At 38.0% G+C, this 13,541-nt stretch overlaps 1 protein-coding gene across 2 annotated transcripts in view; it reads left to right on the top strand.

Annotated features, from left to right (window-relative positions):
- The window catches only part of LOC125452611 (chorion-specific transcription factor GCMa-like), a 30,766-nt gene extending 18,683 nt beyond the window's left edge, over window positions 1-12,083 (top strand). For both annotated transcript variants that reach the window (XM_048531254.2, XM_048531255.2), the window contains 3 exons: window positions 4,739-4,851; window positions 9,233-9,355; window positions 10,400-12,083. In XM_048531254.2, coding sequence (XP_048387211.1) covers window positions 4,739-4,851; window positions 9,233-9,355; window positions 10,400-10,993 — 830 coding nt within the window. In that variant the 3' untranslated portion in view covers window positions 10,994-12,083. The remainder of the gene's footprint in view (window positions 1-4,738; window positions 4,852-9,232; window positions 9,356-10,399) is intronic.
- The last annotated feature ends 1,458 nt before the right edge of the window (window positions 12,084-13,541 follow it).

A 13,541-nucleotide genomic window follows, 5' to 3' on the forward strand; every position in this document is an offset into this window, starting at 1 on the left:
TTCATGAAGGGACTTGCATATTTGATGTGTAACTGAGTCCAGGGTTTACCCAGCCATTGCCATGAATGTGGGGGAGCTGCTGGCAGTAATTTTTGTCATTGCTTGTACTTTGGGCACTGCCCCACCAATGCAGCTATGTCTGTATCCAATCATGGCCACCAGCCCATTTTTTTTTGCCAATATTTTCATGGATGACCTGGATGACCCTAGTGGAGTTCAACCCAGTGGTGACCTTTGCTCGGGAAAATCAGTCTTGCTCTCAATAACAATATGCCGTCCTCTACCGTGATCTGGTCTGTCTGGGTCCAGAAAGGTTTCAATCATGGTTGTGTCTGCCCTTCGGTTCCCCTATCTCCAACAGCTGTTTCAGTCTTGTCAGGACCAGATCTTTCCACTACTAAAGTCTGGTACTGTCAGCTGTGACTGGAAATGTCCAGAAAATTTAAAATCATTATGGACTCCTCCAGTGGTGGTACCACCAGTGGATTATCTGCCAGTGGGAGGCAGCTCAGTGCATCCACATTTGCTACTTGGTCTCTTTGACAGTGTTCCAACTTGTAACAATATGCACTCAGTATTAGAGCCATTGCTGAATGCAAAGATTCCAGGATGGAGGCTAGGTTATGTATGGAGTTTACATAATTGTTCACCAGACCAAGGAAAGACCTAATCTCTGGTACTGGTGTGGGAGCCAGGGCATTTTTGATCACCCTCACTTTATCTTCCAATGGGTGTAACCCAGTCTTGTTGACTCTGTAGCCCAAACATCTTGGGGTAAAAACCCGAAAGAAATGCAGATGCTGTTCTGAGGAAAGGACACTGGACCCAAAACTTTAAGTCTGATTTTTTTCTTCACAGATGCTGTCAGACCTGCTGAGCTTTTCTAGCAACTTTGTTTTTGGTGTGTATAGATCACTTGAGTTTCCTGAAACACACTTTTTCCCTTCGAAAGCATATGCCCACCTGGGAAAAACATCTGAGGACAATGCCCAAGTTCTCTAAGTGCTCCTTATTGCTCTTCCCTGTTATTAGCACATCAGCTAGATTAATAGTGACCTGGGGTAGACCTTGTAAAATGTTTTCCATTTTCCTCTGAAAAATTGTACAGGATGATATTACCCCATATGGCAGTCTCGTATACTGGTATAAGCCCTTACGGGTATTAATTGTAGCATATTTCTGGGAATCTGCATCTAACTGCAATTGCAGGTGCACATGGCACTTGTCCAGGTTTGTGAAGGACAGCGCCCCCCACCGCCTGCTTTGCATATAAATACTCTATGCGAGGAATTGGGTATTTATCCAGCTCCAAAAATGGATTACTGTTTGTTTAAACTCCCTGCAAAGGTAAACTGACCCATCAGGCTTTACAATCAAATACAAACAGTGCTGCCCATTCTATAAATCAGACCATTTTGATGATTCCTTTGCTTTCTAGCTTTCTGATTTCTGTCTCTACTTTTGCCCAAAAGACAAATGGCAGTGGGAAGACCTTGCAGAAATGCTTCCTAGTCAACATGCAAGTTGGCCTTGGTTCCTCTGATAGACCCTAGATCCTCCTGAAAAATGTCCAGTTATTTAATTAGGACTTCACTCAGACAACCATGTTCTAATCAAAAGATGTTGAACCAATTAAGGTGAATCTTTTTCAACTGATTTTGCCCCATCAAGCTTGAGCCTTAGTCTTTTACTACACTCATTGGTAACTGAATCAGCTGCTTCTCATAAAAGATCAGAATCGAAGCTGTACCTTTAATCTGTAAAGAGTCCCCCAGTATAGGTTCTCAGTTGAGCCAGGGTCTTGTGCAAACTTAAATGTTGGAGTCCAGAGTGAATTTTGTTAAAGACTGGTTCTGTGATCACTGAAACGGCTGTGCCAATATTGACCTCCAGTAGAACTGGATAACCATTTAGCCAGACTTTTATTTTGATTGGTTCTGATTTGGGCATTGCAAAGCAATTTAACTGTTTCAAACCAGATTTAGGTGGACTTTCCAGGATGTGCACTCCTCTCTTGGAAACTAGCCTATAAGATCTCTTACTCCATTTAGGTTAAGTCTTTGCTTTCTCGAGTCTGCACAATGGCAGCAAATACAATAGCTTGCCGATTCGGATCCTGAAGAAAATCTTAAGTGAACATGAAAAGATCCCATTGTTTGGCCAAAGCTTGGTTTTGGTAGTAATACATTAATGTGCTCGACTAACACACAACCTTTCACTTCCTGGGTCGGATATTGAAATTTCAGTGGTCATGTGGCATTATCCATAAAAGTAATCAGCGCAACAAATGAACATTAACAATTTATATTAAAAATGAAATTTTTACAGTTAAAAATTCCCACAAGTTTTACCTTCCTCATCAATAGGATAAATACAGTCATTGATTTAGAATTTTTAAACTTTTTGTTAAGCGGAATGGTTCATTGCAATGCGATTTTGGTCTCATTTACTTTCGTATGTGACATTTAAAATGTAAACTGAATAACAAAATATCAATTTTCAGAATCAGAGACTATCCTTTAATTCCCTTCAAACTTTTACTTCTTGCACCATTATACATTAATATTTTCTATGAATCTGCAACAAAAGTTAAACAGACATCAATTCTTTAACTGTGATCCCACCACTCCTGTCCTTTACATTTGGCATTTGGCTTTGAACATTGCTAGAGCTGATGAAACATTCAAATATTTTTTCTTTTCAATGGGATATTAAACTGAGGCCTTATCTAACATCTTAAGTGAACATGAAAAGATCCCATTGAAGAAAAGTAGCATGGTTCGCCAGGTATGAACAGAAATTTCCTTCAGATAGATGTTTATAAGGCTGAAGCCATTGACTTTCTGTTTCTCCCTCTACAACATTATCCGATCTTCTGTTGTCGTCTGATCTGCTGAAACCTTTAAATTTGACTATTTTACTGCTCCCCTGCACAGGCTTCTATGTGCTACCATTTAGAAACTTCCGTGCATCCAAGACTTGCTGCCTGAGTGCCTGCTCACACTAAGTTTTATTCACCAATACCTTCTGTCCATGGGCATAGAACAACACCTGGTCAAGCAAAGGTTCAACTTAAAAACTCACTTTCCTGTTTTCAAATCCATCTAAGGTCTGGCCATCCTGTAAATTCCTCCATTGACCCTTTGAGATATTTGTGCAATATTCTCGTTCTGGTCTCTTGAATATCACTGATTTTTAACAGCCCCATCATTAGTGTATCTACTTGCAGTTGCCTGGATTTGAAGCTCTGGACTCCACTCCCCCCATTTCAGTCCAATATATCATGATAGAATCCATCTCTTTGAGTGAACTTGTAGGCATCTAACCCAATATCACCTATTTTGGATTGATGTCAAACATTGCTCTGTTAGACCTGTGTCCTTATTTTGTTAAAGGCAATGTATAAATTGAAACTGCTGCTGATGGCTTGGTCAATATTTAATCCCTCAAACAATGTTTAGTAAGAGATTACTGAATCTGATCATTACCTATTTCTTTATGAGATCTTATTGGGCGAAAGCTCAGTTCCATTAGTTACATTGCAATGGTGGGTGAATTTTATGGAAGTGGCAGTGTTTCAGTCACTGGCTAATCAGGGAATTGAGAAGTCTCTAGGGGGCATTCCATGTGATTGGAATGCCATGAGCACCAGGTTCCACCTTACTGAGAGCGGCCAACCAGAGGCCAGCAGCCCTTTAGTTTGGCGTTGCTAGTAGTGGCTGCTGTCGAGAAGACTGTGTGACCCAGGGTCAGGGATAAGTGATGGTGGGCTGAATGACTGTCAGGAGAGGGGTTTGGTAGCAAGGACAGAGCGATGGGTTTCAGCATCAGCCACTGAAAATGAGCCCACCCTGGTCCTTCCCAGTGCTGAGTCCCTGCATCAGGCAGTGGCTGCCTTTCCCTAACCCTAACACACCGAAAAACCAGAAAGAACCTGCACAGAGATAGTAGGAACTGCAGATGCTGGAGAATCTGAGATGACAAGGTGTAGAGCTGGATGAACACAGCAGGCCAAGCAGCATCAGAGGAACAGGAAGGCTGACGTTTCAGGCCTAGACCCTTATTTAGAACCTGCACTGACTTGCATGATCAGGTCCCTTCTAGTGCATTAGCACCAGCGCTGATGTGAAGAGTCAAAAATGTAAGCAACAATTGTCCCCAAGGGTCTTGATTGTCATCTCACCCATGGTCTTCCTGGCACAAACTTAATTGGGTTTGATGCCAAGAAGGGGCATAGTCTAAAAATTAAAGCCACTCCATTCAGGAGAAGTTTTTGGATGCACTTCTACACACAAAGGGTGGTAGTGGTTTAGAACTATCGTCCACAAATGCCAGTGGATGCTAGATTTCTTGTTAATTTAAAATCTGAGACAAATAAGTTTTTGTTAAGCAAAGGTATGGGCCAAAGGCAGGTAAACAGAGTTAGGCCTAAAATCAGCAGTGATCTTATTGTATGGTGGAGTAGGCTGGAGGGGCTGAATGGCCCACTCCTGTTCCTATGTGTGTCCACACCCACTACTATCTTACCCAATTCAACGCCACACCTAAAACCTTGACTAAATCCGTTATGGGAGAAGAGCATAAAGTACAGTCATACATTTCAAATTTGGCTTTACTTGACACTTCTGAGCTGTCCAAGGTGTATGAAGAGCACTATGTCCATGTAATTTTTGAATAGTATTTTTCATGTTCTATCAGTAAAGTGGAAATGTTTTCAAACTACTCTTTTCTATTGTAGAGAAATGTTGTCCAAACTGTGGTGCTCCCTTGAATCTCATGCCATGCCGAGGACATGGAGGTTATCCTGTCACCAACTTCTGGAGACATGAAGGAAAATGCATATTTTTTCAGGTTGGTTTTTCCTTTTAAATGCATTTTGTCCTGCACTCATTACCAGATACAGCAAATATAACATCATTACTGAAGGGAAATTTGGATTGCTTTTTTAGATGGAGCTTTAGAGAACGCAGTAGGAAAAATTTCAATGACACGTAATCACAGGACAGGAAGGTGAAACTGGACTCAGATGACCTTTTGTTCATTTGAATACGTTTTTAATAATTTTGTTTAAGGTCAAAAAAGTTTAAAAATACTAAAGTGAATATCAGACATTTTACTGACTTTATTTGGAACAGTTTTAATTCAATACAAAATATTTCCTAAAAGTACTAATCTTTAGTTTTCAAGACAAAGACAACATCTCTGATGAAGGGTCTTGGCCCAAAACGTCAGCTTTTGTGCTCCTGAGATGCTGCTGGGCCTGCTGTGTTCATCCAGCTTCACACTTTGTTATCATGAAAAATGAAGGCTGAAAACAAAAGGCACTGGAGATTACAATGGGTCAGGCAGCATCCATGGAGAGAGAGCAAACTAATGTTTCAAATCTAGATGACTCTTCATCAGAATGTTAGCTTGCTTTCTCTCCATGGATGCTGTCTAACTGGCTGTGATCTCCAGCGCTTTTTGTTTTCAGGACAGATTCCAGCATCTGCAGTAATTTGCTCCTACATTATAAAAATTAAAGGACTGCCTCAATAAAATTTAAAAGTAAATAAAAATAGAAAAAAAACTTGTTTTAGAAAAGTATTTTTGTAAAGCAGGTGTAGTCCTACAATTTTATTTACATAAATACATTATTCTTGATTTTTTTAAAGATTCATACTCTACATTTATCTTCTCAATGAGTCCAGTTCATCTTTCAGTCTCTTTTAGAAATCCTATTAATGCATAATTTATTGAACTATTGTCTGGATGTACAGGCGCCCTGTCATTGCTTTACTTTGGTTAGAGAATAAACAAAGGAAAGATCCACTAATAATTTGCACATGGTCAGCATCACCTTCATTGATCATCAATCATGAAGCAAGTAGCCATCTGAAACATGGTCACACATTTCATCTTTGTTCAGTTCATGCACAGCATGTGCTTCACATATATATAAAATATATGTGAAGCACATACAGATCGAGATGTTAAAAGCAGAATAAAACTCAGAGCCTGTAGTGCCAAAAATGTATTCATTTGCAACCTTTCTTCACCACAGTGACTTTGATTGACCTTGGTATTTGAAGTAAACTGTGTGGCCTTAAAGGGATAATTACTTGAAATATTTTTCCAACTTTTCAGTAAAATAATATCATACAACTTAGATCTGTTTTCTGAGAACAACATATCGTAGAATTTGTTATTAAAATTCTCACTACTTGCAGCAATTTGCCCACTAATATGTTGGACGTTAGAACTATAGTAAGTTGTAGTAATGAAACGGTAACAATACAGCCTTTTTATCTGGTTAGCAGAACAATTTTGTATGCAGTGAAAAAAGGATCAATTGCTGAAGTCTCCAGTAACCAATCGCTTCTCATAATTATTAACATGTCAATGCATCAGTGACAATTCTGAAGATTTGATGAGTGACAGGTATTGATGTTACTTGACAACGTGACTTTGCCTGAAGACTGTGTTAAGATTGTATTGAACTGCTCAAAATAGGTGGAATTATTATCATTGTTAGCAGCACTATAATGGACTGTTATGGCATTGACCAGGAGTAATCACTTGGGCACTGTGGCAAAGACAGTGCTAATAAATACATAGCAATTGTCAAATGAAATTGTGTCATTGAGCTCCAAATATCTATGGTAAAATTTCTAAATAAGTAAATAGCAGGGCGTTCCTTTGGAGGTATTTCCACAGTTTGGTGGTGCAAGAGGTGCTGTACTTCTGAAGTTACGATGAGAAAGCAGGAGCTTCTGCAAAAGCTCCTGGCTATTGTTTAGGATTTTACTAATGATGGGATAAAATACATTTGGCAAGTGCAGACTATAGACAAAGTGGGAAGTTTGAGTGCCACCCCAGGCTTTGAGTACATAGATGATGGTACCATGGAAACAATCTTGGTGATATCACCTCTGGATGTGGCATTAAATTTGTCTTCATTTGCCTCTTCCCCACTGAAAGTTGAAGAGTCCGTGGTACTAGACAGAATGTAGGTATGTTTCCCAGTCACCTTGACAACATGTTTCTCTGTCAACTCCATCAAAAAACTCCAATTGTTCATTCATCTTTTTGTAATGTCCCGCTGTGTTCAAAATAGACTACCTATTTGTCTGTGCAAGTCACTGAAACCCAAAGTAATCAACTATAAATGAGGCTCTTTAAAACTTTGAGCTAAGAGGAGATAAAATTATTTTAGTAAGAACATAGGCTTCACCTTTTTAATTCCATATATCATACTGCTTGTGGTAGAACTTTAATACGTTTTTAGATAGTTATTATGGGCTGTTCTGCACACACCCAATTTATGCATTACATCGGAGACAAGGTGACAAGTCAAGTTTGACAAATTGTACGAATTGTAAATATGGTATGGTAATTAATCCAGTGCAATAAATAAGTTTGTTGATTTGGAGACGGACAGTTTGGGACTTACAGTGCTGGGAATTAAATTTAGTGTCATTTCAATATTTTCCCCACAAAGATGTCCCTTGTTTTTTTACATTCTTTCTTCAATCAGAGCTTACAGGAAAACCCAGCCGATTAACAATAATATATTCCTAGTATTTAAATGTAATCAGAAAATTGAGATAGGTTAGAACTTAGCACTATTCAAAACAGAAATTAAAGATATCTTTTCATTCCTCATATTCAGACAATTGGTGCAGCTTTAAAGGTTCTTTCTGTTCCAAAGGCTCAATATCAATAGAACATATAGCCAGTTCAAGGTTAATCCTTCTACTCTTTTGATTCGCCTCCTCCTCCACACATTTCTAAGCTGTAATGTTATTCTGTCTACCTCTCGTATCTATTCCAGCATTAGTATTTAGATGATTGGTCCTTTCAAGTAACTTGTCGGGTGATATCGTCAATGGTCCAATGAAAGTAGAAGCAAAAATGAGAATTCTCAAATTTCAAGAAAGCCGAAACATCCTGAAGTTGATTGTAAACTAGTTTTGGGCAATTCTGGATACCATTTCTCCTACCAACGAAATACCTTCCATTCTTTAGTTAGTTTAATTGCAGAAACCCCATCATAATAAGCTGGAAACTCCAAAGAAGCATTCTGTGCAGGTAGGATTTTCATGGTTTTATTCAATTTGACATGGGGACCCCAATCTAGTTTATGTCTGATAATATTCACATTGAAGAGGTAATGATTGTCACAGAATATCAAACAATAATAGAGCTGCTGATCAAGATAAAAAGGCGTATGCAATAAGGCAGTACTTCATGGATATTACTGTGACATTTAAAACTAAGGTTCTACACAGTTAACTAATTACTAAAGTTAGATCGTATGGGATTCAGGGTGAGCTTGCCAACTGGATACAATGGTGGCTTGATGGTAGGAGAAAGGGTGGTGGTGGAGGGTTGTTTTGCAGATTTGGAGGACTGTGACCATTGGTGTTCCACAGGAATCAATACTGGGTCTTTTGTCATTTACTTGTTTCTTTGTCATTTATATAAATGATTTGGATGAGGATATAGCAGACAGAGTAACTATGCAGATAACACCAAAATTGGCAGTATAGTGCACAGTTAAGGAGGTTGTGCAAGATTACAGAGAGATCTTGATCAATTGGGTCAATGGGCTGAAGAAGGGCAGGAGGAGTTTAATTCAGTTAATGTGAGGTTCTGCATTTTGGTAATTCAAACAAGGACATGACTTATTCAATTAATGGTAGGGCCCTGGTCAGTGTTGTAGAACAGAGAGACCTACGGGTTCAGATACCTATTTTTTTTGAAATTTTTATCACAGGTAGACAGGTGGTTAAGAAGGTACTTAGCGTTCATTGCTCAGACCTTTTGAGCACAGGAGTTGGAATGTTATGTTGAGGTTGTACAGGACATTAATAAGGCTTTTTCTGGAGTACTATGTGCAGTTCTGGTCACCCTGTTATAGGAAGGATATTATTAAATTGAAGTAGGTTCAGTAAAGATTTACAAGGATGTTGCTGGGAATGGAGGGTTTGAGATATGAAAATAGACTGGAAAGATTAGATCATTTTCCCACTGAAGCATAGGTGCTCCACTGGAGGAAGTTGAAGCTGACCTTATTGAGGTGTAGGTAGTTGGGACTAGTTTAGTTTGGAACATAGTTGGCGTGGACTGGTTGTATCAAAGGGTGTTTCCATGCTGTATGACTCTAAATTCATTAGAATAGCATCTAAAACACAGCCTCTGTGCAAAGGAGTTACACTTTCTTTTGGCCTTAATTTCTTTAATGTGGCAGGCAAAAGGTGTACACGATCACCCCAGGCCAGAAACAAAGACAGAAGCTGAAGCGAGGAGATCAATCCACAAGAAAAGACCATATGGTGAAAATGGATGCTATAAAAATAAAAGAGACCTGCAGGTAGGTATGATGCAATGTTGCTGCTACAGTCCTATACAAGTGGTGTTGAAACAGAGGAGGATGTATAATTAGGGCATCTTGATGCTAACACATGAGCAAAACAAATATTACCAACTTTGTTTCACAAGTGAAGATGTTGTTATTGAGTTAACCTTACCTAAGGTAGTTACTTGCTGTTATAGAACAGATTCATGTCATTGACTTGGTTGTCTTCTGTAGTGGTTTAACCATGAGGTCAGTCAGAATATTTAATGGACAGAAAGGAAGCACTCGTCCAATTCTATATATTTTCACAGCAGTATTTATACATTAAAGTTTATCCTAAATCAAAAGGACTTGGGTGTATAAGTGGTAAGATTTTACTTGTCTACTTCTAAAATACAACTGACAATGGAAATGGATCAGCAAGTAGTGCATTTGAAGCATCAAATACCTAACAACCCAATATTGAGATCTTAATTCCACACGTTCTAGAACTGAAATAACATGCAATGGTTATCCTAAGCACATTGTTTGGACTGCCCTATAATCAGTGATGAACTGCTTCCACTTTTTCATGCCTTTGTGACCTCCAAACTTAACTGTTCTAATTCTCTTCTGGGCATCCTCTCAAATCCTAGCCTTCATAAGTTTTAATATAATCAAAGCTTTCCTGTCTATAAGCTATCATACTGTTGTTCATTGACCAGTCCTGACTGCCACAAATTTAATCTCCAAAAGCTTTCTCACATTTTTTTAGCAATCTTCTGCAGCCTAACACCCTTTTCCACACACCTCACACATCTCATCCCCCCTCAAAACCACCACTAGCATCCCAGACTCTGCAACTTCCTCCTGTAACCTTTCCATTTTGCTACCTTACTCTCCTTTAAAACCCTTCTTAAAAATCTAACTTTTATAGCAGGTTCTTCCATTGCCTCTCGTAATATCTATATCATTCATTGACTCAATTTAGGAAGTTCTCTCATATCAAAGTACCGTATAATGCAAGTTGTTAAAAAATCACATCAAACTGTTACTTCATAAAAAAAAATGTTTGCTCAGCTTTTAACAGGTCCAATTGAAAACGAAGGATCTCAGCCAACATTTACTTCTAATCCAAAAAGTGTGTTGTCCAATCTCTATGTAAATGGAAACCTGGAAGAATGTGTAGCAGTTGAGAACATCTCCGGTAATCCATGCTTCTCATATACAAATGGGCATGACCTCGGAAAGCCCACTTACCTTTATGATCCACACTGTGAAATGGATATCAGCAGAATCTATAGCAGATGTGCACAATTTAGTGCAGGATGCCATAATCCTGGGAATTATGGTGGTCCCGTAACAAACTGCAGTACAAATTTTGAGTGTGGAGACTATCCCAACTGGAACAAAATTACTTTGGGAAAGAATGCTTACAGCAACACTTTTATTAGATATTCTCAAGGTTCTTCAGATCCTTGTAATGAAACTGCCAGTCCTAAGAACTTTAGAGACCCAATGCAGAATGCACAAACTACAATAAACAGCATGAACAAGACCATGTACCAGACCTCCAAGCCCAACCCGGATGAATATTGTGATTATCTATATGATGCTATGTTCCTGCAAAATCAGAATAGCACCTATGTTCCTACTGCTATTTATCCACTTTAGAATTTCTCCACATGCAACCACCCATAACTGCTGTGGTAATGTGAAGGGCGGAAACATAGAATTCTATCAATAAGAAGTATCAACTTTTTTTTAAGTCTTAAGTAAACCACCTATGAACTGGAAGATATTTAACATTCCAACTGGAAGTTTTTAAAACTTAATTTCAAACATAACATGCACTAATTATTTAAAGAAAAACAAAAAAGAAAAACTTCATCGGTTCAAATCATTCTGAAATTTCTTCTCTAGAATTTACTGTAAATAATGGGTGAATTTATATCAGCTTAAATGAAAGACTATTAAAAATAGTGATGCAAATCCAGCAGCATGATTGCAATGAACAAACAATAACTAAGGTTATCATTCTTGCCGATACCCTGTATGACATTCTGCAGCACGTTCTGAGACACATTCACCATGTTATAATGAAATGTAGTACAATAAATACCATACTCATTTAATTCATTGATGTACATAAACGGCAGCTCACTCATCCACATGTGAAAATAAACGGCCGACACATCATTTTCGAAAAGGATGTTTAGCACAATGGATTTATTGCTTTTCAGATTTTACCTTAGGATTAATTTTAAACACCAGCAGATTGTCTCATGTAGAAAACACAAAATCAAGTACATATCAAGTATACATAACAATGCCAATGTGAACATTGAGTGTAGGTACCCAATTACGCTAAGAAAACAGTGTTGCCAGAATCTGAAAGGTTGCGCTATGGGGGATTTCTTTACTAAGGTCACAAGTGCTCTTAATATATTTGAACCATGTCATATGTCATACAGGGATAAGTTTTGATTGCCAGAGATAACAAAAAGAATCATTCTTTTAAACTTTCTACTTCAACAGGAGCGAGATATAATCACATTTTTTTTAGAAAATTTCACCTCTGTGCCTTTTTTGATTATAAGTACTTTGCCTTGTGCAGTTTTATTACAATGCTTTACTTTAAATTTATAATGTATGATGTGGAAATGTTGTCAAATCTTAGTACCAACCTGAAGTTAGTGTTGTATAGTTGTGATGTCATTAAAAATACCTACATGGAATAAATCTATATGCATTGTGTTAATATTTGAATACCATCAAATAAAGCTAAACATAAAAATATATTATGAATGTCCTGATGAGTTCAACTTTAGTTAGGAAGTACGAGTTTGGTTTAACATTTAGTTTGTTGTCCCAAATTGCCATTTGTTTTAATTTAATGAAGTAGTCAAGGATCCTGCAATCAAGTGTGAGGCGTGGGTTATGAGGCACTTGTGTGCATTTAATCAAAACTGTATGTCTAAAAATGTTGCTGTGACAGGCTTATTAAATAGCATAATAACAAGCTCTTCTTGCAAGAGTTGACCATGTACTAAACTTATGCCACATTATTCATCAGAAGTGCAGTAACATTAATTCTCTAGAGGTTTCCTTGATCCCTAATTGTCTCAATGTTGGGGTTAAGATTTTCACAAGCTGAATGTGTATGGGAGTCAAAGGCAAGCCTGACATTCTGTGTACCGTGAACAAGACAATGAAACATCTTAAGGCAGTACTAGATCAATTATATTCTAAAATCTTAATGAGCTTGTCAGACATAAAGTATCTAGGCTGTCAGGAACATGCACAGAACCCTGCTTCAGTAACTTCTTTCCAGGAGGTCAAATGATTATCTTCGCAGGTCTGGCAGCATCTGTGAAGGAAAAAACAGAGTTAAACATTAACTCTGTTTTTTCCTTCACAGATGCCGCCAGACCTATTGAGCTTTTCGAGCAACTTTGTTTTTGTTCCTGATTTACAGCATCTACAGTTCTTTTATTTGGTCAAATGATTATGCCCAGGTTAAGTCATTTAGTTCTGAAAACTAATCTTGCAATAATAGTATGAGGTTCTGTTGTGGTGGCTGTGTGAAGTTTCATGTTTTAAAAGAAATTGTTCAAGGTATGTGGCCAAGCCAGCATTTATTGCTATCTCTGGCTGTCCAAAGTGCAGTTAAGAATTAACCACATTGCTGAAGGTCTGGAGTCACCAGACCAGGTAAGGCTGGCAATTTCTTTCTTTAAAGAACATTAATAAACCAGGTAGGTTTTTACAACAATTGGTAGTGGTTACATAATCACCATGCGGCTAGCTCTAAGTTCACATGTTCAAATTTATTGCTGGTACAAAGATAATCAGGAGCAGCCATTTCCGTCATTAGTTGGAAAAAACATTCACTTAGGGACTGAAATTTGGCTGGCCTTACACTAAAGTAACAGCATTTGACAGTTTTAAGGATCAGTAGTGTGCACCTGTGCTACTGAAAAACTCTTAAATCAAAGCTTGCATGGCTATAAAATAAATGAACAAAAACTGAATCATAAATGGGGAAAAAAATCACAAACTCCTTCCTCACAAAGAGGCATTGTTGATATTCTGAATGTGTAAATAGGAATCATGAAATCTATCACGACGCAAAATCCTTAAAAGGCTTAAGGCTTATGAATTGATTCATGAGATTGAGCTCATCCAATAAAAAGTGACAGAAATCAGCAAACAAAAACTG

This window comes from Stegostoma tigrinum, chromosome 4 (assembly GCF_030684315.1).
Source record: "Stegostoma tigrinum isolate sSteTig4 chromosome 4, sSteTig4.hap1, whole genome shotgun sequence".
Lineage (NCBI taxonomy): Eukaryota > Metazoa > Chordata > Chondrichthyes > Orectolobiformes > Stegostomatidae > Stegostoma > Stegostoma tigrinum.